The following is a 25,323-nucleotide window of genomic DNA, read 5'->3' as shown; positions in this document are numbered from 1 at the left end:
AAGGTACATTCTGTTCCAACCCTGATTTTCCTCGGAGCTTTAGTTCAAAAATGACAACTGATTCGCAATTTTGGTGAGTTTTGCAATATTGGACTTGCACCCAATTTTACACAGACCTACACACCCTCTCTGAGCATATTACTGTAAGTTATTATGTTTCTAGTATAAACACAGCAGCTACAATATTAATAATTACAGGGTTTGGTCTCAGAACATCGTACGGATTTCAGCTTAGTCTTAAACTGTGAGTGAAGTTTTCATATTAAGAATCTCCAAGTTGTACATTTCTGTCAGCTTGGAACACTTTGTAAATTGCAATTTTATAAAACATATATTTGCTCTCAATTGAATACACACAGCGGTTTGTCTCTGCCCCCAGAAGCTTGGCTGCCTCAGAGGTCACATGTCTTGTTTCTCCCAGAGCAGTGTTGTTCAGGCACACCCAAAATCAGCATATTCTATTCAGTCCCAAAGCCCCCATTGTTCCTTCCTCCAGGCTGCAGGGAAAATCTCCTCTCTCTTAATCAACAGGACCCTGTGATATCCTGCCTTCTGGTGTATAGGCCTGAGGTGTGAAGGGTTCTCATGGGAAAGCAAACCTTTTGAAGTCTGAACTGCATCAGGCTGCCTTATAGTCACTTGCAACTTAGTTCCTTATAAAAAAAAATAACATTGTAAACTTTAAAATAAGCAATATCTCCTTAAACCAAGTCTTTTTCAACATGAAATCCTTGGGTGGCACTCTATATGGCATTTTGATGGAATTCTCTTGCTTGGCATATTTAGCTTCTGAAATACAGCTCTCCTGTCAGAATTTAGATCGCCAGCGCCTGTCGGAGGCGAGCAACGGTACTGCACCCATTTTTGACAGCTGTCTATTTTTTAAAAGGGGATTTTACTTTGATGACATAGGATTCTTGCTAATATTGTACTGTTGTGGATTCTTGCAGTAGAGTAATGTGGAACACCCCCCAAGAAGGTTGGATCTTTTTGGTGGTTTTATGAGCCATGATTTTAGCAATTTTTGACACCAAATCAAACGGATTTTTTAACAGATCTGTATTCCTTTGCAATCAGCATTGCTTTTTCCAAGTGGTTTCAGGCTACTGTTTGGGTATCCCCATGGTGGTTTTAGGCAGTGATCGCCAGTGCTCACTGGCATGGCAAAAGTAGATGGCAGCCTATCTTTCAGATTTTTACTGCGCATTTTTGGATGATTTCTGGCGAGCAGCATGCTTTCCGGTGGCCACTCTGATGTTTCTGCTGCCAGCGATGTTGTAGTGCTTGGATGCGTGGGTGAAAACATCCCACAAAGGACAGTGATTGTTTTAGAGCAGAACGCTGTTTTCAGGTTAAAGCCAAGCGTTTTTTTTTACTGAGGATTCCCAGCCTGATGACGGGGAATACTCACGAGCATTTTAATACAAGCCAGACCCATGCTGGAGAACAGGAAATACAGGTAAGTAACTTATTCCTTTTCATGTGTTATCTTATTGTACTGTAAAATGCACCATTTCAACTCTGTATTTTAAAGAGTCTCTGTACCTCACTTATGGGCCCCTTGGCGGTGCTCATGCTATTTCGCAGGAGAAGTTAATATTCCTTCACTAAAAATATTCACCTGCTGCCACTGATCTTGTATAGTTTACAATGCTAGTTTCCCCTCAGGTGCCGACTATCACCGGCATAAAATGCAGTCTGTGCCACTGCCATACATATGATAATGTTAATGCACAATGGTGGCTGGCACATTGGGGTGCAAATGGTCATGCATTGCCCCCCCGCCCTTGTTTCTAGGATTTGTGAAAGATGTAAGGTTTGTTTAAAAAAATATACATACTTCTTTCACTAAGTGAAGAATGCAGAGCACCATGTGGCAGCAGGATCATGTGTTCATTGGGCATACTTGAGGTCCAAGTGGTAAGCCAGTCGTTAGATGTATTTGAATGTCAGCTTTTCACAATGTTCTCAGAAAGGAGACTTGGATAGCAGCTTAAGATTTGAAGACCTTTGTCACTACCCACAAACACAAGAATAGCAAAGTGTACTCATCCCTACCATCGTATGGAGTGTTCATGAGGACAGTATGGATCCAGTGTTTTGATGGCACTGTAAATGTGCTGATGCTTTACGGACTTACTCAAAGATGTTCAGGTCATTAGAAGAAGATAATTTCCTCTGACATCTGGGCTTGTCTATGGTGTTGCTTCAGTCCTCGTGTATCAGCCACTGATCCTACATTGAACTCTAAAACAGCAGTTCCATGGGATCTCCCTGATATTGGGAGGTGTGCCTTTCCCTTCTTTGTTCCACACCCTCTCCATCAAGTTACTCATCTGTCCTCATCCTCTGCCCGGCTCTCTTCTGGGGGTCTTGTGAGCCCCCCTCACCAGACTTGTTATCTGCCACAATCTCATTTAGTGTGCTTCACCTGTTAAAAAATAGCCAACTACTGCAGGGACTTGTTCCCTCGATTTATGGAAAAACATACTGCCTTCCTCAGGCACCCTGTCATACAGCAGATTTCCTGGAGGATTGCCCTTTGCTCAGACAGACACTTGTTTGCCTCAATATAAATAAGCATTTTACCTGCACATGTGTCTTCAGGTCAATAAACAACCAATCTTTGATAGACTGTGACTATGTTGTAGTACCTGTTCATATACAATCCTAAACAAAAAGGTTGTCATAGTACTGAAGTACTTCGAATATAGCAGTGTCATGATGCTCGTTTTCCCCACCTGTCAGGATAATGGCTCTACAAGTATCAGGATAGTATGGTCTACAAGTCTTCAAAGTCTACGCACTGCAAGTGTCAGGATAAGAGGAGAAAAGAAGGCCCAGTCTCTCAAAAACACATGGTTCTCCATCTTGAGTCAAAAGTTTTCTCTGAAAAATAACCAGTCTCACCAAAGTTCCAGCAAACAGTTCAAAATAATCCAAAACAAGTGATAGTTTCAAAACAAAATTCTCTGAACTTCCTTTTAGGTCTTAGCAAATTGAAAAGTCAAAGCAAGAGGTGTATTCCTCACAGAAGGTGTTGGTACTCCTCCCATGGTCATACTGGCGGGGTTCTTCCAGTCCCACTATCCCTTAGCTGGGTTGTTTATTTATTTATTGTGTATTTATAATGTGCCCATACAAAAGTGTTTCAGGCGCAACAAGACAGGGTGGGGGGGGGGTCAGAAATGACAGAAACAAAACGGTCCTACTAGGCCTGCCTTGCAACATTTGGATTGGGCAAGCAAGTGCAGAAAACATTCTTCTGTCGTGGACCAATGGTTCTTGGGCTGCTCAATGCTGCAGGGGTCTCCCCGCTTGCTGCCTCCTAAGCACTGTCAATGTGGCAGTCCTCTGACACACCAGAAAGGATCACCAGCTAAGCTGGGTTTCAGGTTGGCAACTCAGCAAAGGTTTATTGAAACCTGACTGGGTTCGAAGGAGAAGCTGTTTGCAAGCCTCTGTGTTTTTCCCTACTCCTCTTGGGGCTTACCCTGGATGCTTGTCCTGCCCGGTCTACTCTTGGGCTGCTTTCCTGTCCTGAGTGGAATCAAGCTGCCTCATTCCTCCACATGCCTGTTCACTCTCCCTTGAATCAACATGGTTATCATGGACCTTCCTGTCTCGCCTGTCTCTGTAGTTTGTCTCTTCTTCCTGGTCTGCTTTCTGAGGGTCTGGGTCTCTCCCCATATGTAGGCTTTCAGCCCTTCATTGCCTCTATTAAAAGTACCTGTATTCCAACTCCCCACTCTCTTCCAATGTTCTGCCATCCTCTTTCCTCTCCTCTCAACAACCTATTCTCTTTAAATACATTGTCTTTATTCCTCCCAGATGGTATCCTCTTCTCTGACCTCTCTTCTACTCGTCCCCTTATATTATCCACTGTAGTAACTAACTATGCCTCTCCTTTATCCCCTTAAGTGCTAATGGCAGATATGTTCCTCCTAAATTCCCATAAGAAATCATTTTAGGCTCTGCCAACTTCTGCAGTTAAGTGGTTAACAATGCTGCTTGTGTCCCTCTCCAAGCTGTTACCTCCCCTCTCTTCACAACATTTATGATGTGCTTCTCTTATAATAGTCTCGCTCATTGTCTCCTCCTCTCTCTCTTACAGGAAGTATCCAGCTGTGTCTGTCTCTGCACTTATCCATACCTCTCTCTCTATCCTTGACGCTAACTTCTCCTAACTTTCCAAATCAGTGTCTCCAGGGGTGTTGCTAGGTCTGGAAAAGACCAGGGGCTACGTTGATGTCAGAACTGTCGGGACTGGGGGCTAGCTAGCCTTTTGGTTGTAGCTCCTGAGATTCTATCTGGGGCTACAGCCAAAAGACCAGGGGCTTTAGCCCCCCCTAGCAACACCTCTGAGTGTCTCCATTCCAGACCAGATCTATTCCTCCCTGGCTACAAATTCTCCCCTTAAAATCCTGCATACCTTTTTGTGGCGGTTTACTTCCAGCTACAATCTGTTTACAAATTAATTTCTGTTTCTATCCCTAACTCCAATTCCCTTTCTTTTCCCGCTTCAACTTCTTCCCAACAAGAACTATACCTTTTATCACAAAAGCATCTCCATCATCAAACTTCAATACACTTTCCTTTACAAGTTCAAACTTTCCCAACACTTCTCTCACCACATACCAGTACCTGTTGCAAAGGCTCTTTCTTTGGCCTTATATTCTTGCCAAGTATCCCTGTTTGGGGTCTCCCAGGATCGTCAATCCTCTTGCTGGCAGCTCTCCCACAGACTAACAATCCCTGCTTGGGCTGACTGCTTTTTAAAGGCAATATTATCATCTCCTTGACTGTATGTGGCAGCACTGGCTGCAACTGGGATGCAGGGGCTGGCTACTTGAGTCATCTGGCCAGGGTTATATGGTGTGTCATGGAGCAGTCCTTATGCTATATAGAAGGTGGCAGACATGTTGGATTCTTTTTTGACTTCCGATGTGGTAGGAGCGAGTGCTTGGCTGCCTGTGCTACTTGTGTGCTGTTTATCGTCATAAAAGAATCATTAAACATAGCAACAGTTCATCACTGTATGCCCCATCAATATCAAAAAGTTACATTAAACATAAGCATGCAACCATACCATTCACAAGCATTACACAAATACAAAAGCATTTGATCAGATTAAAATATTAATAAGAATGCAATACATAGAGCCTTACTAGATTATGAGCATTTTTTGTATGTTAGGAGGTGACCCGTTAAACTGTGATACAACACGGTTTCTCCAAATAATCTCGTCCTTCTTGGCCAAGCATGTGTGATATAAATTGAAACAGCACCAATACCTTCCCTAGTGGACAGTGATTTACAAAACAACAAGGCAGAGGACAAAGGAAGCCAATCGCTCGCCCTCAGCCAGGGTTTCAAATGCCTGACACAAATATTGGCATAGGCAGGGCACAGAAATAAAAAAATGTGGATTGTTTTGGTACTTTGATTACAGACTCTACAAAGATCAGAATAATCTGAATTCTTATTCTTCGCTAACATCGCTAAAGGAAGAATGGCCATTCTTAATTTTGTTAAAAGACTTCTGACAGAAAAAATATGTATATGGTCAAGCTACAGCTCATAAAATGCAGTTTTTGATAGCTAGGTAATTTTAAAATGTATTTCTCTTTACACAATTGGATAGAACGTTTGCTTCATACCAAGTCATGTATTTTTCTTTGACCAGCATACTGGAACTTTTAATAATACTTGCATGTTATATTTTGGTCATTTTTAAGTTTTCCTCATCTATTTACTGACTTTTTTCATAGGTCCACAGGCCTGAAAAAGTCTTGATGGTCATAATCCAAATATGTGAATCGTGCAAACACGTAAACATTTGAATTACGCTGTGAAAGCGTTTCCTTTCCTTTCATTTCACAGTTCATTTCACTGGGCTTGCCTACGTGCACACGTTGGTTTTCCAAAGTGCATTTCGGAACGGAAAGTTAACTCTTTCCGTTCCGGAATACACATGCAGGCCGAACTACGGGCTGTAATCAATCTGCGGGCTATACCATTGCGTATAGCCCGCAGATTGACCAATCACCATCACAGAACACTCGCTACGGTGTTCTAATCTTAATTAAAGACGTAGGCTGACCTGGAGATAACACTCACAAGAGGATATTGTCCAAATGTACTCATTTGCCTTTGAATGTGCGGCTGCTTATGTATGACTTATGATGTCTGTTTCATTTCTTGGGTCTTGATTGCTGCAGCTGACTGTTGTTTTACAAACTCAACACATAATACCCTGTGTGCAGGCATGCTGTGGCACCAGGCTGGACCAGCCAAAATTGATCCAAATGTTTCTGAACTGGGCAGGATCATGCAGCGCTGCCTGCTGGACTTGGGTGCCACCTGCTAGCCTACTTGCTAAGTTGTTTGAAAAGTTTATTCAGACAGAACAATATCCATTAAATACATATTTCAACAATATCACAATAAAAGCATGACAAATACATTAATCACTGCAGTGGAACATTAATCCATAAAATGAAACAATCTACAATATAATTCATAAGCCCCAACAAAGTATCACATAGAAAAATTCATCAGACTTTTAAAATTCAAAGATAGTTAATACAATACAAAGCCCCACATAGTAGGATCATTTAAGATACCAAGACACATCCTCTTATGGCACCCCTTCTCAGAGACATTGCAACCTTCAGATAAGAAAGCAGGGCCCAGGCAAAACATGTTGTTTCTGCCTTTAATAGCAGTATCAACGCTGGTCTATATAAAAGCGAGCCAGTACATCTCAATTCTTGCAGAATGGTTCGCTCTCAAATGATTGCATAGCCAGGACAAAACAAAATAAAGTGTGCCAGATCTTCAGTGGGGGCAACACAGACAGGGCAGCTTGAATCGTCCGAGTAGCCTGTTCTCTTTGCCGTGTTCCCCCTCAGGCGCGAACAATCAAAGCGAGCCCTGGTAATAAGACAGCTGTGGTGACACACCCTAGCCCAAATGAGGTACGGCTGAATAGAAGGCAAACCACTAGAAAGCAGATGATACACATCAGCCTGCGAGGGCCGCACTGCATTAATACGAGTTGCCACTTGTTCCCTGATTACCACCTCCTTGAAGGCGTTTACTTCTCTAGTTTGGAACAGCCTAGTTGGAGGTGGCATAATCACCAAAGTTGCCCTGAACATGTGCTTATTTACACATTGTAGCCATGGTATCTTCTACCACAAGTCCATATTCAAGGTTGATTTAATTATAAAATGGCACAGTGCGGCCTTCGGATGTCCCCAGATTCTAAACCACAGTCAACCAGGTGCAGCCGCCCACTCATCCTCCAAAAAAGGGCACTCCCAGTTCTCTATGTACAGATGCACAGGATGATGAGCCAGGAAGTCCCAAGAGCCTTTTAAAATAGCGGTTTTCCCTTGCCTGCATATCACCGGGCTGTTCAAACCCCAAAGGGCTGCTCCATAGAGGGAGGCTGCCTTGACCTGCATAGAGTAGATCTTGAGTGTAGATTCAAGGTGTTGACCCTTACACCTAGAGGAAAAACGATTGAGACCTCCCAGGTGTTGGCACATTTTCAAGGATTGCTTTGTAACATGTGCCTTGCTCGAGAAACAATCAGAGAACCGCACACCCAAGTAGGCATACTCGTTTACCCTCGGGATGGTATCCCCTACACAAACGATGGGGCACATCTTGATCAACTTTTTACTGCCACTGCAACTCATGAGCGCTGATTTAACTGAGTTTATTTTTTAGGCCCAAGCTTGTCAGGAATAAGGCGTACACATCGACCAATGCCTGCAATGCCTTAGGAGTTATAGCCATGAGCACTGTGTCATCAGCGTACGCCAACATGGGGAATGGTCTACTCCCCACACGTAAAAAATCCACAGCAGTATTTAGAAGTGCCTGCAGTAACCTGTTGTATAAAGTGAAGAGAAGCGGTGACAGCACGCACCCTTGGCGTACTCCAAATATAACTTCAAACCACTCTGTGCACCAAACCGAACATTAGCCTTAGTGTTCGCATGGATTTCCTGCAAAACTGTCGCAAAATCAGCCGAACAACCCATGGACTCAAGCACGGGCCACAGCTTGGTGCGATCCACCTTGTCAAAAGCCGTGCTTAACTCCATAAAAGCAAGGTAGACCGTTTCACCCTGTCAAAAAAACACATTTGATATCAGTAAATACAGGTTAAGTGCCTGCTCCATGGTCCCCAAACCTGGGCAAAAACGGAATTGAATATCCATAAGGACATTACTCTCGGATAGCCAACACTCCAGATGCCCCAGCAAAACCCTTCCAAAGATTTTGAATGCAGTATCCAGGAGAGAGATGGGATGATAAAAGGAGGGTTTGGTAATATCCCCATTTTTAAAAATAGGGAAAATTGTAGCTGTCTTCCATGACAGGGGATAATGGCCCGAACTTAGACAGGCATTGAAGGCACTCGTCAGCAATGGAGCCCAAAGGTCGAGCTGGCTCATTAAAAGATCTGCAGGTATTGCATCCGGCCTGGGTGCTCGGTTACAAGATTGTGCCCCGATAGTCTTGGTAACTTCCTCCAGAGAGAAACGTAAATCTACTCCCCCACTCTTATTCACTTCTGTGGCTCTGCCATTATCATATAGGGCACCGAAATAAGTCACCCAATCAGAGGCCCCCACATGAGTCCCTCGATACAAATTCCCAAAAGCCCTTTGTGTCATTAACCCTAATAGCCTCCAAGAATTCTTCCCAGGCTATCATCTCCAGCTCCCATTTCCTATGCTCAAGTGACCTGCGGTAGGCAGTCCGTGCCCGTGCAATGCAACGTCTGTCCACCACAGGACACCTTAGAGCAGACAAGAGTGCCAAATTTTGCCAGTTTACATTTCCTCGTCAAACCAACCCCGTTTACCTGGTGTGCCTGTTGGTCTCGGAACCATTAAAAAAACCCTCTGATAAAGCTTCCAAGATTCCCACAAAGAGGCCCACCACTACCCCATGATTATTAAATTCATCTAGGATCCCCAGCAAAGAGGACCATTGACTAGCCTAAATGTTCCAGTGCAGGCCACGGTCCAAAATCTTCCCCCACTTAATTCTCTTACGGGACACAGCATCTGCTTCTACATGACATGAGACACTAGACGCACTAGGGTGCACAGAAGTTAAACCTTTCAAGGTTAGGACCAATGGGTAATGGTCACTGTTCCCCACCATGGCCACGTCAAAGCTTTCAATGTGTTTCCATAAGTTTAACGTGAGACAAAAGTAGTCTATCGTGAAGGACCCCACATGATTGCAAAAAGTGTGTTTACCGGGGTATCTCGATTAAATCGCCCATTAACTGAGTGCATACCCCATTCAATAAGCCAGGTGCTCATCTGGAGACCCCTAGAACAGACCTGCTAAGTGATCTTATTACCTCATTGTCCGGCCACTAAGCCAGAGAGAGACAGAGGGAGGCAGTATCAGACATCAAATTGAGGCAGAAGAGAGCCAAGCCATCCACAGCCCCAGCCCATCGAAAATCAACTTATCCTCGAGTTGAAAGTATCACATTCAAAATTCCAACCCCACAAAGCACTGCCTGAGGCAAGTATCCCTTGCACTCATCAAGTGTTCAGGAGGCAATGATGGGACAACATCAAATTCTTTAGGGTTTTTCATAAGACCATGTTCTCTGCAGTTCACTTTTCTTGTGTTTCTCCCTGTGTCTTCCTACCCCCATGGTTTTTAAACTGCTGACATCCCTAATTAGAGGTGAGCTTGTAAAGCAAATCTGTTAGGAAAATAAAGTGCTACAGTAGTTCGACCCTAACCACACAACTTCATGGAGAGTAATGCTGACAGATCAATGGGAGAGAGATCTTGGGAAGGGGTGGACAGATAGAGGAAGGGGAACATCAGAGAGGGCAAAGGGGATGAGGAGAGATGTCCCACTGATGGGTCGTGGATCGATACAATGGGGTATATGAGGAGCTAAAGTGTGCACTTTCTCTTTTTTTCAATTTTTATTTTTTTTTAGTTTGAAATAAAGCAAACATTTACAAATATTCTAAAATAGTTTCAAAATAAAATTTACAGAACATTATGTACATAGAGCAAACCATCAAGCATAAAATATATCGTAATCAACATCAATCTTAAGTGCATCCAAGTATGGATCTCAGCAGTATCAATATAGAAAAAACGAATTGTCAGAATTTCAGTTTCGAGTTGTAACTGAGTCCTATTTACAATTAGAATTGCAGTGTTTTCTTAGGTTAAATTGCAAGTTATCCGAACCTGTTCAATGGCCAGGAGCAGTCTATATAAAGCCAGTAGTACTTGCATATTAGTTCCAATCATACAACGATTCCAAAAAAGTTTCACGAGAGAACTCAAATTCCGTTGGTGCAAAAATACCCAGTTTGCTTCTTTTTGCATCTTCCAAGCTAGAACAATAGACTACTTGGTGTTTTGATGTCTCATTATCAGTGCCATTCTTACATACATGACAATTTAACTTTTGAGTCTGTGTTTGATGAGAGTTCCATGACCCAATTCTATCCAAAGTATAAAACTGATTCAACTTGAATCTTAAATAGAGTCGTCGAAATTTGACACAGGGAGTTTTTAGCAAGTATAGTGAACGGTCAACTTTTTTCCAAGTAAATAGTGCATATTCAGAATAATATTTATAGGTTTTTGTAGCTTCGCAAGTGAGGATCCAATCATGTTCATAGTTCTAAAAAAAATATTTGGCAGACCCAGTTTTAAGTCCTCAATAGAGGAGTTTGTCATACATTAAAGTTGTTATTTTTGACATAAATTTCCTCATAGAAGGTACATTGTTGTCCATCATTACTAAGTTTAAATCCTCGTATAAGGAATTGGAGGGGGTAGACAGTATTTTGGACAAAGTGTTTAGTTGACGCCAATTCCATCTCGCACACAAGGAAGATAATGCCAGTTCATGTCTTATGATAGGATTACGAGTTGAATCTGCAATTCCTAATACTTCGTTCCACAATTTTCCCTGTATGCGATTCAAGAGTGGACCAATTTCAAGAAGACAGATGTCTAAAGAAAATAGAAGAATTGGCTCCACTTTTAAGGCATACAAATCAATGATGAGAACTAGGGAATATTTGCAGTATTTAGCTAGAATTATCTTCATCATGGAGGTAAGAGGACGAGCTTTAGTATTCAGTAAAGCAGCCCATGATGCCAGAGAATTTGTATCAGACAAGGTATAACCTAGATACCACATAGCAGTTGCCCTCTGCAGTTTTGCTTCACCTACAGACCAGGAATCTTTTTCCTGTTCGAAAAGATGATAACTTTAGACTTCTCAGAATTTATCGAGAGATTATGTTAAGTAGCATATTCAGCAAAACGATTTAATTTGCTTTGGAGACCAGATGGAGTACGGTCCATAAGCAAAATGTCATCTGCAAAGCATATGCAATGAATTTTCATAGTCCCCAATCGAATGGGATACATACATGCCTCCTGCCAAAGTTTGTCCATGTCACTAAGATACAAGTTGAAAATGATGGCTGCCAAGTTACAGCCTTGTTTTACACCAGTCATAGTGGCAATAGGAGCAGTCAAAGCACCAGAATTCAAAATGCTCACTTGAAAGGTAGTATTCTGGGGTAACATGGCAATGAGTTGGATCAAATGAAAATCAAAGCCTAAGCCTAAAAGTTTAGACCACAAGAGCTCTCTAATGATGGTGTCAAAGGCTCGAATTAGATCAAGGGCAGCAAGATAGACAGGACTAGAATTGCATTCTTTTGATTTAGCTGAAATGTGGGCTATAATGGTGGCATTCAAGGAAGTTCCCATTTCTTTTCTAAAGCCAACCTGATTTTTTGAGTCAATGGAGTTTTGAGTAATGAATGTTTCCAAATGAGATAAAAGCCGGATTGCAAATACTTTCGCTGAAGCACCCATAAGGGCAATAGGGCGTAAGTTCACTGGGTCACTTGGGTCTCCCTTCTTGAATATAGGAATAATTATAGCATTATACCAGGATTTCGGTATTTGATTGGTTGAGATGATGTTGTTGAATTTGTTATATAGAACCATCGACCAAAACAAAGGGTCAGATTTCAACAGACAAGCCGGAATTTCATCAGGACCAGGCGCTTTAGATGGTTTCAAGTTATTGATGGCAAGAATAATTTCATCTCTAGTAAATCCAATGGAATCTACATGACGACCTTGAAATACCGGAATTGTATGATGCAAATGCATTAGGCAACTTAAATCGATTGAAAATATAAGTTTGCCATGTTTCTGCTGAGATGCTAACTGCCTGTGCATGTAGATTGGTCTTTAGTTTGTTGTTCAAAATAGACCAGATCTTGCGCGAGTCTCTTTTACATACAAGTGACAACATAAGTTGGTTCTGATGGTTATGTAGTTGATGTTTGATTGCTTTGATGAAAATTCGATATTTGGCATTAATGCAATTTTTTAGATGATTTTTGGTAACAGGGGTCGGCTGCAAAATACTTACTAGCCTTTATCTCATTCTTTTTCTTTTTAAGTAGTGCTGCTATTGAGGGGTGCATGGTATTCTGATCGAATGACGCAAGGGAATAGGAACGGGATGCAAGAGCACTCAAAGTATCTCGAATGAGAAAGTTATTCCAAGTTTCACTGACAGTGTTCATAGAGGACACAGTGTGGTTAGTTTTCCATAAATGTTGATTTATAGCATAAGTATATTCTCTGCAAGTGCGAGGGTTCCAACGTACAGAGCAATGAACAGAGTCATTTTCAATTAAGCGTAGCGAGAAATCGGTGTCCAACATAGCACTGTCCCAAAAAAGAGTTAGTACGATAGGTACATGATCACTCAAGGTACATTTGAGTGCCCCCATCTTTTCCGTTTGGAATAACAACTCACCTGATACAAAAAAATAATCTAGATATGATTCGAGGCTGCCCCTTGACCAGGTGCCTGAGGATACTTCTTTATCAAATATTACAATATGAATGTTCCAGTCAAATAAATAGTTTTCCCAAGTACTACCTCTATTACTTGCAATCCGTTGGTGTGAGGAACCTTTAGATAATGACTTTATTGGAATAGCAGTTCTGCAAAGAAAATTAAAATCGCCCCCAGAATGATGGAGAAATCAGGGTTTTTTGAATACACACATTCTAGAATTTTGTCGAACTCATCAAGAAGAACAGCAAAGGTCAATTGTGTGGGATTGAAATAAATACAGATTATAAGCATCTTGCAACGAGGTACTCCTAGGAGTGTGTATTCAATTGCAAGAATGGACTCAGAAGGACAAAAAACAGAAACCATATGCTTATAATCGTTGTTCACTAATATTGCAATACCTCCACTGGGACGCCCAAGAGAAGGTTTTGTAGCAGATACACAGAATGGCGAATATCCGTTTATATCAAAAGCATATAAACACATAGGCCCTCATTAGGAGCATGGTGGTCTGGGAAGTACGGTACCGGTAAGCATGCTGGTACCATACTTCCCGGACCGCCATACTACGGGCTCTGCTCGCGGGAACCGTTTCACCCACCAGGTTTTTCCTGGCAGGTGTAACGGCACCCGCGAGCAGAGCATGTTGGATGCACCGGCACATCCAGAGTTGTGCCGGTGCATCCGACGTCCCCATCCCCATTCAGCCCTATGGGGCAGAATGGGGATGAGGAGGCCCTTGATTCCGGCACCCAAAAATGGGCAAGTACCGGATCCGCCTATCTCGGCATGACCCGGTTCTTGCCCATTCACGGGTGCCGGAAAAAATGCAACTCTGGCGGCAGCTGTGCCGCTTTTAACGGCACAGCTACCGCAAGCGTTGTAATGAGGGCCATAGTTTCCTCCAAAAGAATTACAGCTGGGTGCTCATCAATGGGTATATTCTTAATCCATATTTCAAAGTTTTTTAAACTGCAGCAATTCTAGGATATCATGCGAAACACCCTAATGGTAGGATTGTTTAGAGTTTTTCGTCATCTCAATTATAGTGGACAAAAAAGGGGCCAGTCAGATGATGTTGGTAGCAGATCCTGTCAATGTGGCAATCTGATTTACCAAGTCAGCCTCCGATTTAGTGGAGGTGTGACTTGCATCTGCTTGTTTATTTCTCTGGGACAGGAGTTCTATATGTTACTCAAGAAATAAAGTAGCATCATCCTCTGATCTAAAAAGTGAAACAGTTAACCCTTGAGATTTAAATTGTTCTCTGTGATCCCATAGCATCTCAAAAATGATTGGCGAAAAGGGGACGCATGTCATCCTGTAATTGTTGTGGTTAGCCAGGCAAAGCCACATCATATCATCGGCTATCAAAGTTCTAAGCTGTGGCCAGTCTCTGAATTTACTAAATAGGAATGATCTATTTAGACACTGTCGTCCATTGATTAAAGGGTCACTGGTCCAGCCCATAATGTACTTTAAAAAAAATGTCTGGCATGATGTCTTCCATTTCAACAAAATCTATATGAGATGCAACCACCTCCCTAACACAGTGCTCCTTCTCTTTTGAGGATGCCTCTTTAGATTGTTGGCAAAGAGGCTCCCTCACACTGGTCTGAGAAGGTGGATGTTGTGGCGCACCTGTAGGTACATACACTTTTTCCAAAGATATAATTTCATTTGTATGTGACGGTATAGGTGACGCATCTGTGATCCTCCTAGTAACACCGAATGTGTGCATTGAGAGATCAAAATCGCATTAGTATCCTGATTTGCTGATGCAGTTTTAAGATATTTTTGTTTTCTTCCTGCTAATTACAGGGTAATAGTTGAACAGTTGACCACTTAGTGTTTTAGATTGTGTTTCAGTAGAGGATACACTTAGATTTGTGTTAATGTGACAGGGTTCATTTTAAAGTTAGATTGCTCTTTAGACTCACTAGTATCCAAGTTTAGAGCCGTCTTTGATTCTTTGTTGTTGAGTTGCCTAATATCAATTTGTCGCTCGGATTCCATTTCAACCTGAAATTTTGTTTGCTTCACTATATTTTTAGTTTGTTTTTTCATGTGTTTTGTATCATTATTGGGCAACTCCACAGCTACTTTTTTATTGGGTTTTTTGCTTCTTTTGAGTGCCCTTAGATGTGCTTGCTGCATTTTTCGTGAGAAGGGTAGATAGTTAGTGTCTACGGCAGTGATTGAGCAATCATTGTCAGGATTATTTGTTTCATCGATAGCTTCATCGTCAATTTGTAAGATCACAGATTGATTCAAGTTGATGTTTGCTTGTTCTATGATGCTCACCAACGGTGAAGGACTATTTGGCATCATTGTAGACTTTTCGCTCGGGGCCACAACATGCTCAGGTAGAGGAGCATGAGTTTTTAAATGTGGTGCCTTTCAGAAATCAAACATCGAAAGACGTCATCTAGTTTTAGAGAGTTAACCTTGATTGCCGTCATAACTGGAGTCAAGGTTTCCTCTTTGCTCTTCTGGAGAGACTCAGTACCATTCATGACTATAGTGGCATAAGAGTGACCTTGATTTGTCGCATCAAACTCAATGTTTAATGTTTGGGTAGCCTGATGATTTACCTCTCTAGCAGATCTATTTAATAAGCTCAAGATTGCCAGATCCATCACTTTAGATTTTTCTGATTGGTAGTACGCCTGTGCGGATAGAAAGCCCTCTAACTTTCCTACTTTAGACATTAATTTCGCCATCATGAGTTTTACATTTTCTATTGAGGCGTGGGTTACATCATGTCCTTTGTCCAGTAGATTCAATAGGCTTGAAATAACTGGAAAGGAGTGTAGTTCCTTATCAGTCTCACTAGAAAAACAAAATTGGAGTCTAGGTTTGCATGAGCCTCAATGTTTATGGGTACCTGCATCTTGTTGTTTTGCTCTTTATCACCGTTCACCTCTTGGTTCAAGTATTTTAAATAGGGCATACTGCTATTTAAGTCTGGCGTTGGATTGGCAGGAGAGCTGATAGATGCGTTCTATTTGAGAGGGACAATAAACCAACGGAGAACTGGTAGTAAGAGCAATGCGATAATGCATCTCCCAGTCCTTAAGCAGGCTTGGTACCAACATGGATACTTCTGTGGGTACATTTTCACCCGCATCAGCTTTCTTAATTGGTGGGCTTATGTGAATCTCACTTAATTCTTGTTCATTAGTAGGAGAGGTGAGAGATATTAACTCCTGAATCTCAGAAGGAGCAGCACTTTCAAGTTTATCCTCCTTTGATAGCTCGTGGAAGGGAGAATCTACCGCTGATAATTCATTAGGGTTTTGTTGTAAATGAATCGAAGTGGAATTGCCAGAGGAATCGTGTAGTAAAATAGGGGCAGAGATGTTAAATATACCACTGGGATCTGAACCGTGCAGCGACTTTCCACTTCTCAAACTGCCTACCATTGTAAAATTTAAGACATGTACGTAATGTTAGACAGTAAAGTATGAAAAGAAAAGTAAATGCAAAAGACTGTTGTAGCGCAGAAGTACCGTGTGCACAATTTCAAATGATTTTCAATTATCGAAGTACTATTAAGTGCCTACCTACCACCCTCCACCCTAACAGCCAAACAGCCAGTTCACTTGGCGAACACTACGCGATGCGCGCGCGATGCGCGTGTACATGGTTTAAACAACAACCGGAAGACGCTGCAATTAGATAATGGGTGTGTCAGTAGGCTGTGGCAAGGGCGATGGGCGGAGAAGATGGAGGTAATAGCTGGGGAAAGAGGAAAGAGAAGCAGAAAAGGGATGGAAATGAGTAAGCTAAGTGAAATGGTTCTGCGAAGCACAATACAACAACACATACACAAGTACACAACTCAAACAGTCCAATAGTAAAGTACAACGCCCAGTAAATTACTTGGTGTAAATGTTCAGAGTGCCCATTGCGCGTGGGCCGGCTTCCTCTTGCTGACTAGTGCAGCCGCATTCTGTAAGTAGAGTTAAACCAGCAGGTTCACGATGAGAGAGCCCAGCAGTGCGTGCAGCCAACCAGCCAGGTCACTTGGCGACCACTTTGCGGTACGCACGTGAAGCGCGTGCGATGCGTATGTGAAGCGCGTGCGATGCGCGTGCACCTGGTTTAAACAACAACCGGAAGATGCCGCAATTGGATAATGGGCGTGTCAGTAGGCTGTGGCAAGGGTGGTGGGCGGAGAAGATGGGCGGTAATAGTTGGTGTAAATGTTCAGAGTGCGCGTTGCGCGTGGGCCGGCTTCCTCTTTCCGACTAGTGCAGCCGCATTCTGTAAGTAGAGTCAAACCAGCAAGTTCACGATGAGAGAGTCCAGCAGTGCATGCAGCCAAACAGCCAGGTCACGTGGCGACCACTTCGCGAAGTGTGCATTTTGCCTTTTGAAGATATCTCTCCACAAAGGACACATCCTGAATAGGCATGAATGCAGATCTCATCTCAAAAGGAGAATTTCATTAAATAGCCAAGCCACTGCATTGGCCTAGCACTCAAAGTCCCTCAGAGTTCTCATCCTTTGAGAAAGGAAAAAGAATGGATTATAGGGTAAACAGAACTTCAATGAGAGGACTCCAGAAAGATTCCAAGAAGCACAGGACTGGTCAATCCCTGGCTTGAACCTTTCAAAGGATGGGGTTTTGAATTAGGCACCCCCATGAAATGCCCGTAAATGCATCCCGTCTTAATTAAGGGTGGTATATAGATCTCAATACCTGGAACAGCTTTGAATCCATCAACAATCACACAGAGGAAGTTCTATTATTTTGTTAAATCCTTTGTTCCTCTCCAGTCTTATTGGACCTATCCACTATTTGAGGTGAAATATATTGTATAATTGCACTGATGCACTGAGCTCATCCTGCACTGGAAGTGAAATGTTCTGTGTCCCTGTGCAACCATTTCAGTCCACCCAGTTATAGAGGGAAGAGCCTTTGTATCCCTCCGACACTACTCGGGACTATGCAGCCTCAGAGATGGGTTGCTTTGTAGTCATGTGCTAATTCCAGAGGTCTTTTTTGACAGGTTCTCTGCCATTTGATTTGCAATAATGTTTTTGTGTAGAACTTCAACATGGTTTACTCCTGCCTCTAAGCAATGTAATATGAAGTGTTGTTATTATCCATTGTAATACTAATTTATAGACCTCAGACTGGTGAAGGGGTGAATTGGCCTTGCCAGGATTTGAACTTGTGTTCTCTAGGCTAAAACACATGTCTAAGGCAAACATTTAACTTGCCAACCTATCTGATATACATAATCACTAGAAATAATCCTTTCTGCATGTTGCCAGTTCTATATCCCCTGCGTGAATCTTGAGACAGCCATCGTTCCTGCAGACAAAGTTCACATCCTATAGAGAGAATGCCCAGACCCTCCATACCTGCATGAACATATCATTTCTATGGTTAACAGTTTCCCCATCTGTGACAAACGACCTTTGGTACAGTTGACCTGTTTTTATATCCTTGGATGACTCCTACAGGTGACATGTTGTCTGTTGTTGTTTGAAGAAACAGAACAGGCTGTTCCTCTGAGGGCATGTTTTATATCCATGGGTGAGTAATTCACAGGAATTATGCTTCTCACAAGTGACAGAATGTATTCTCCTTGTTTATCTAATTAATCCATTCTTAATCTGTATGATTTTTTATTCTTAATTGCATTGTGATTGTGGATCATTCATCCCAGGCACATTGGCAGAGATAAGTTTTGAGCTAGCCCTAGCTTTTCCATTTGTATGCTAGGAGTACTTTGTGGGGGCGCATTAGCTGTCTTTGTTTGTGGTTGGTTGAATAGTGTGTTGTGGGAGCTCAGCTCCAGTCATTAGACTTACAGCCAGGCTCCCAGTTTGTTCCTCACAGGTTCTCAATCTATGACTAAATCCAGAAAGCACATTTTCCTGTAAGCAAGACATTTCTCGGTTTCTGGTAAAGCACCTTAAACCATCCAACCCTCAAGTAGCTGTTTATACTGTTTATCCAGTCCTTGGTTAGTTTCCCTTTCTCCCCAGAAGTCCAGAGACTTTGGCCTTCTCTGCCCTTCTCTCTCTTTGGAAACCTCCTGGCTCGTAGGCCAAGACCAGTTTTTCTTCTCTGGAACTTCGCAGTGTTTTGCACACTGCACTGCTTTCTGTATGTTTCCCCTTCCTGGGGTCTTGGGTTTCAAACTCCTCTGTGTGATGAGGTTTCTCTCAACTGACCTTGGGGTCGGCTCTCTTATACGCTGTCTTGGGCTCTCAACCCTACTTGGGGCCTTGTGTCTCGAAGCGCAGCTTGGGGTCACTTTATTTTCACACCGGGTTTTGGTCTGGTTGATCTCACCCCCACCTGGGACTTTGTAGTTTACTCCCCGGCTTGGGGTCGTTTTCTTCTTACACCTGTTTGGGGCCTTGTGTCTTGTACCCCAGCTAGGGGTCACATTGTTGTCATTCTGGCTTGGGGTTTGTTTATTCTCACCCCTGCTTGGGGTCCGAGTGCTCCCACACCTGCTTGAGGTCGCACTGCTCCTACCTCAGCTTGGAGTCTGTTTCTCATATCCCCACTTTAGGGTTGGCTTGCCTTCTCCCTGCCGTTGGGTTTGTTTTGGTTTTTTGCCCTTCACCTGCTTCCCAGGAATGGCCACGTACCTTTTTGTTCCTCGCAGTGCTCCTTCGTGTCGACATTCAGGTTTGGCCACCCGGCTTCCACGCTCCTTCTTCCACCAGTTCTGCATCTTTCAGAGCATACACACCCCTCCCGCTGCCTTACGGCAGGGTTTTGCGTTGTTTCGTCTGTGTGCCATTCGGTCTGGGCATTCCCTGCTGCTGGAGAACCTCCCAGACCGTGCTTCTATGGTCCATGTCTCGGCAGGGAAACTGAATGATTGGCGGGCTTGCCTTTCCTTGGCCCCACACCAAACGTCTGCCCGTTTATTTCCTCAGCTCCTCCCAGGACGAGGTCTCCCTGCCTGCACTACTTCGCAAGCGTTCTCTGCTACTGTAGCTTTGTTTGCTCCTCTGCCTCTCTTTACTGCTGACTGGACTATTTTCTTGCATGCGAGAAAGGGGTGAACTCTACGCCCACTTTCTATCTCGGATGGAGGATGGTATCTGAAAGGGGTCAGAAACCAGATCAACCATTAGTGTGTGAAGTTGTAAGTCAGTATGCTAGTTAACTCATGTGTAACCCATAAAAGCTAGCGGATTTCTGGGATAAGGCAGGGTAAGATATATCCTTATTTAGCAATTGCCTTCCCAAGAAGGGTTTGGGGGTGCCAGCCCCAGTGGGATCCCACTTGCCCTGTCCCTTAGGGGTTGTTAGACTTTGCGTGCTTGCCCCCTACTCCCAAAGGGGGTGGCTCCCCGTTTGGTAGAGGGGATGAATTCCCTGTATTCTTTACAGTGCCTAGTCAGTCTAGTCATGTAATAATGCTTATCATGCTTGCTTTACCATAGATATAGAATAAAAAATGGCATGCAACCGTGAGAAATGGGTATACTGGCTGCACCAAAATGCTGGTCTAGCCAAGTAATAGCACTTATCATGCTAGCTTTATCATACCTGGCCAGTAAAAAAGTTTTTTCCACGCCACTCCTCCCCCACACAAATCAGCTTTCTGGGCCAGTACAAACCCAACACAAGCACAATCACATTCACTCTCTCATTCAAACACAAATTCAAACAGCATTTCCACAGCAGTCATTCGCTCATTCACATACGCACCCAAACCCCCATACGTCATACAATATCACAAACACAATCATACACACAGAACACATCATTCATATAACATTCTTACCTACCTTCAGCCCTAGTGCAGATGATGCTCCTGCTGGGAGGCCACCTTCGACTCAGGCGTTCCAGCACCCACACACACAAGAAGCACAGAGCGCTTATTGGTACTTGCACATGCACACAGGAGCCACAGTGCCACATTGTCAGCACCCAATCTGTTTACATTTGTGAGGAGGCACAGGAGTGCACCCTTGCAAATTCAGATGTGCAGTTCCACAGCCTGCATCCTCAATGTGCCATGCAAAGCTGGGGAAGCAAAACACCCCCATCCTTCAATTGTTCATTGGGCATGCATGCTGGGGAACATAAACTGTCAAAGGGAAACCCCACCTTCCTTTGACAGTTTAAGCTGTGGCTTCTCCTTAATGGGCCAGGGTACGGCTGGGTTGGAGCCTCCTCGCCACTAATGACAAGCCACCCCTGCCTGAGACCAAAGGGACCTATATCAGTGGGTCATCTATAATTCATTCCAGCCTGCCCAAAGGGAAGCCTACTTGTGAGCCACGTCTATGCCGCATTCCCTTTTATGAGGAACTCCTTTCTCTGGCAATTTAACAGCTACCATCAAATATACATACCACGTTACTCTGAAGTGGCTATGCAGGGGAGAGCCAGCATGGAAGTACAGCTCTGCCTGCAGTCCTTCGCAGCCATGTTAGAACTTTAACCTGAATTCCAAATGGAGGATGTACCACTTAAGCCCTCAGGCACCACTGCTCAAAACCTAATTACACTTGATTGGCCACAGGGAGAATAGTGGCGGTGGGTGGATACTTTAGGAGAGGTAGCAAAAGGTACCCAGTCATTTTACCAAAAATAAATCAGAGTGGTAAGTTTTACCGAAACCCAAAATACCAAAAATTGTAACTAAATACATACATATGGTAGTGGGGTAAAGGGTTAAAATGGGTGGGGATTCGGTTGGGGTTGGGCTAAAAGGATAGAAAAACAGAGGGTTTGGGGGGGACCCCCAAAACAAACAAAAAACAATTCAGTATTTTTTCGGTATTTTGACTTCGGTGAAATTTACCACTCTGATTTTACCTTCAGTAAAATCACATATAACCGTAGCAAACATCTCCTAGGGAACAAGGAGAAAGGGGCAATAACTAGGGCAATAACTAGTCCTGTTTAGGAAGGGAGAAAGGACCAAACACACACATATATTATTGAGCAATCAAGGCAATAAGAACTATCAAAGCGACCAGCTAAGCGAAAGCAAGAAGCAGACCAGAGAGCTTTCTATAAGGTATAGCCCAGACACTGGGAGAGATCAGACCAAGATCAACATGTAGGTTCTGGGTGCAGTGGGCCAGCTTGAAAGGGAGACCCAAGAGCTTTCTGAGAACCATACCCCAGATAAAGGGAGGGACAAGAGCACAGGAGGAAGACTAAAGAACTGGCCCAGGAGGCTGGCTCTTAGCTGGGAAGTGTAAAATAGCACATCCTGAAAATAAACCTTAGCAAAGTGGAAGAATTACTTGCTGGTAGGTGTTGCCCAGAGGCAGTTGGGGTCCCTTCTCCCCGAACTGAGTTTGATACAGAAGCATGCTGGGTGATATTTCCCTGAGACTTTGATTGAATCAAGAATCCGGCTGGGCGCTATACCGGAGTGTATAATGGGAAAGGGAGCCCTGGGAAACACCAGTCTTCAAAAGTTAGGACATTGAAACACCATTGAGTTTACCCATCTGGACACTCTGGTTATTGAATCCTTTTTCACTTTCCAATTTGATTTCCCTAGAATCCCTAAACATTATTACAACCCATTATGACAAAGTGAATGAAGGTGTTCAGTTGAACTTTGGTCTTTTGTGTCTGTGCTGTTGCTTCTTTCGCCACATACTCTATTCAAAGATTTAGAACCATGAATGTAAGATAGAAAGACAAGTAGTGCAGAACTCCAAAGATTAGACAATCCTGTACAAAAATCGATAGAAACAAAATCCTTCCAACTTTATTAAAGACATTGGTCTGTTAATTACGTGAATGCCACAACATTTAAGTCATACTTCGGAACATCCACAGGTAAATGCCCCCACGCAACACAATTAGTAACCAGCAAATGTGTTGTCTAGGTGCTTCCAGTTCACATGACCTTCGATGGACAGGAATGTTCTAAACCAAGCTTCCGTTCACAGCCACTCCAGCGAGGCACAGATAGTAAGCAACACAGGAAGTAGAAAACAGCTGGAAAAGGCACCCAGTCCCTGCTTATTATCCTGTAGGAATTTAGAGTGAACAGTTGAGTCATCCCAGGTGTTACTTTCAGTTCAAGTGCAATAAACCACATGGACACGTGGAGATTGTAAAAACCTGCCAATAAGATCCAATAAAGGAAACCAGGCAGCAGTGTCAGGTTTATTTACATTTGGGTTTGCAGAAATGGATAGAGAAACTGGCATAGTGTCCCAGGACCAGAAATGTGCACTAGGTTTAAAAATAAACCTTTTTTCACAATGGGATACATACAGAAGATCAGAACATCATCTGGCCTTGAGGGTCATAGATTAATAGCACCATGCTAGGTCGATACAATTCTGCTAGGCTACCCATGTGATGGTCTCCGCCTGCAAGGTATCTCTCCATCATACGTAACTGGCCCACAGTCGGGTGACTATCACCTCCTTTATTACTTGGCGTGCCAGAATGCTGGGCAGTCCTGGGAATCCTGGGCAGAAATTAACGCAACAGACTGATTTTCAAATTTTTGTCAGCCAATCACGTTATTGTGTGGATCTTTCCATGCGATATGCCTAGTCATGGCTGCGATATTGCTCTGCCAGTGATACGTGAACTGTCACTGCCCATAGCAAAGATAAATAAAATACTGTCTGTTTTGACAAGATGTTGATTTAACAGTAACATATGCCCATGAAGTAGCAACACTATCTTAGCTCGGTTGTTACTGTGAATCAGAAAACTAACAAAGGGTTCAACATTGCTTTGTTTTGGTCAAACATTAAAAGTTCCCACTGTTTTATTTCATTCCAGACTGTGAAAGGGATGCTGGATAATCCTAATGAGCCAGTCAGTGATTTGTCATACTTTGACTGCATTGAAAGTGTAATGGAAAACTCAAAGGTAAGCAGTTCCACTTTGTGGTTACTATCTAACTGCCGTAATATCATTAAGTTCCATGAAATGGATTCTGGATTTCTTTTTTAAAAGTAAGGGTTTCCACATTAAAATGTTAATGTTTTTACGCACTTTACTGCTGCAAAACAGGCAAAGGTGATACAGAAATGGAGGGGGCGGGCTTTGGTTAAGTATACTCTAATTATGCAAGAGGGGTGCTCAGTACCCTTTCGAAAGGTGGGAATGCATATGGACAACAAAGGGAAAATGGTGGTAGTACATAGGTTTTTGGATAAAAAAAGAGGTCTGCTTGATCAACAGATATGCCCCTAATCAGAATGCAGCTACGTTCTTCCTCGCTTTATATCCTAGACTAGCCCCCTTTAAGGGAATTACCTGAATCTGGGAGGGGACTTCAATTGCACAATCAATCTACGGTTGGACAGGTCTGATGGTAAATATACAATACCGCCCCCCCCCGCAAAGGTCTTGATAGAGATCCCGAGAAACCTAGAACTACAGGAATTATGGTGGCTACATGGTCCCAATGCAGAATTCTCATTCTCCCCGGGGGTACATAAGATATGTACACATATTTATTACTTCCTCACAGGAATAGATAAACTAGGGGAATTTGTGGAGGCCTCATACGAGGGTAGAACGCTTTCAGACCACTCACCTATGATGGTAGATTGGATCATTAGCACCTACCAAGCCCCGATACCCACATGGAACCTCTGGGCCGAGACCCTGCGGGATGGACCCTTTAGGGAAGTTATGGAACAACAAATAGCAGAAGACTTTGAATTTATTGAGTGCACCATAGATGGAGGACAAACCTTTTGGGATGCTTTTAAGGCAGTGATAAGAGGAGTGGCCATTGCCAAAGCAGGGGGGTTGCGAAAGAAGCTGTAGCATGGGTTAGGGAGCACAGAAGCAGCAATTAAGCAGATAGAGGGTAAAAAAGGCGGAAACACAAAGAGGGAAGGGGAGCTTATCAAGCCTAGGCAAGAATGCCTAGCACAATGGGAGAGGTTGGGGAAGAATAGCTATGCAAAATACACAGAGAAGATTCATGGTCAAGGAGACAAGCAAGAGAGAATGTTGGTGTGGCTTTGCAGAGGAGAAGATAACCTGGAGGGCATCCTAGAGATAGAGGATGACTGTGGAGGTCACAGAAAGCAATTAATGCGCCCTTCCTGACATCTTACAGACACCTGTATGAGGACTCTGGAGAAACCAAGATGCAAGAGATTAAGGAGATATTAGAGGACATAGACCTACCCACCTTAAGTGCGGAGATGCAAGGATTGTTAGATTAGCTGATCACGTTGCAGGAGGTGCGAGAAGCTATACCCAGGTGATCGCCTACCAGCAGAGTTTTATAATGAATTTGTAGACAGGCTACACCGAAACTATTACTCACCTTTGAACAGGCGTATGAGGCAGGCAGATTACCCCAAAGTATGGAGGAGTCCATTATCATCCCAATCCCGAAGCCCAGAAAAGATGGTAAACACTGCGAATCGTACCATCCAATATCATTAATGAATTA

General features: G+C 43.2%; 1 protein-coding gene across 11 annotated transcripts in view; it reads left to right on the top strand.

Moving 5' to 3' along the window:
* Nucleotides 1–25,323, top strand: part of TLN2 (talin 2) — a 7,472,684-nt gene that overhangs the window by 2,885,566 nt on the left and 4,561,795 nt on the right. For 10 of the 11 annotated variants that reach the window (XM_069624482.1, XM_069624486.1, XM_069624484.1 and 7 more), the window contains one exon: nt 23,685–23,774. The exons of the other annotated variant lie outside the window; for it this stretch is intronic. In XM_069624482.1, the coding sequence (XP_069480583.1) occupies nt 23,685–23,774 (90 nt within the window). The remainder of the gene's footprint in view (nt 1–23,684; nt 23,775–25,323) is intronic. 11 annotated transcript variants of the gene reach the window in all.

The sequence above is a fragment of the Ambystoma mexicanum genome, chromosome 11, assembly GCF_040938575.1.
Source record: "Ambystoma mexicanum isolate Mex_15411 chromosome 11, UKY_AmexF1_1, whole genome shotgun sequence".
NCBI classification, from domain to species: Eukaryota; Metazoa; Chordata; class Amphibia; order Caudata; family Ambystomatidae; genus Ambystoma; species Ambystoma mexicanum.
This window is presented reverse-complemented; position numbering and strand designations above follow the sequence as displayed.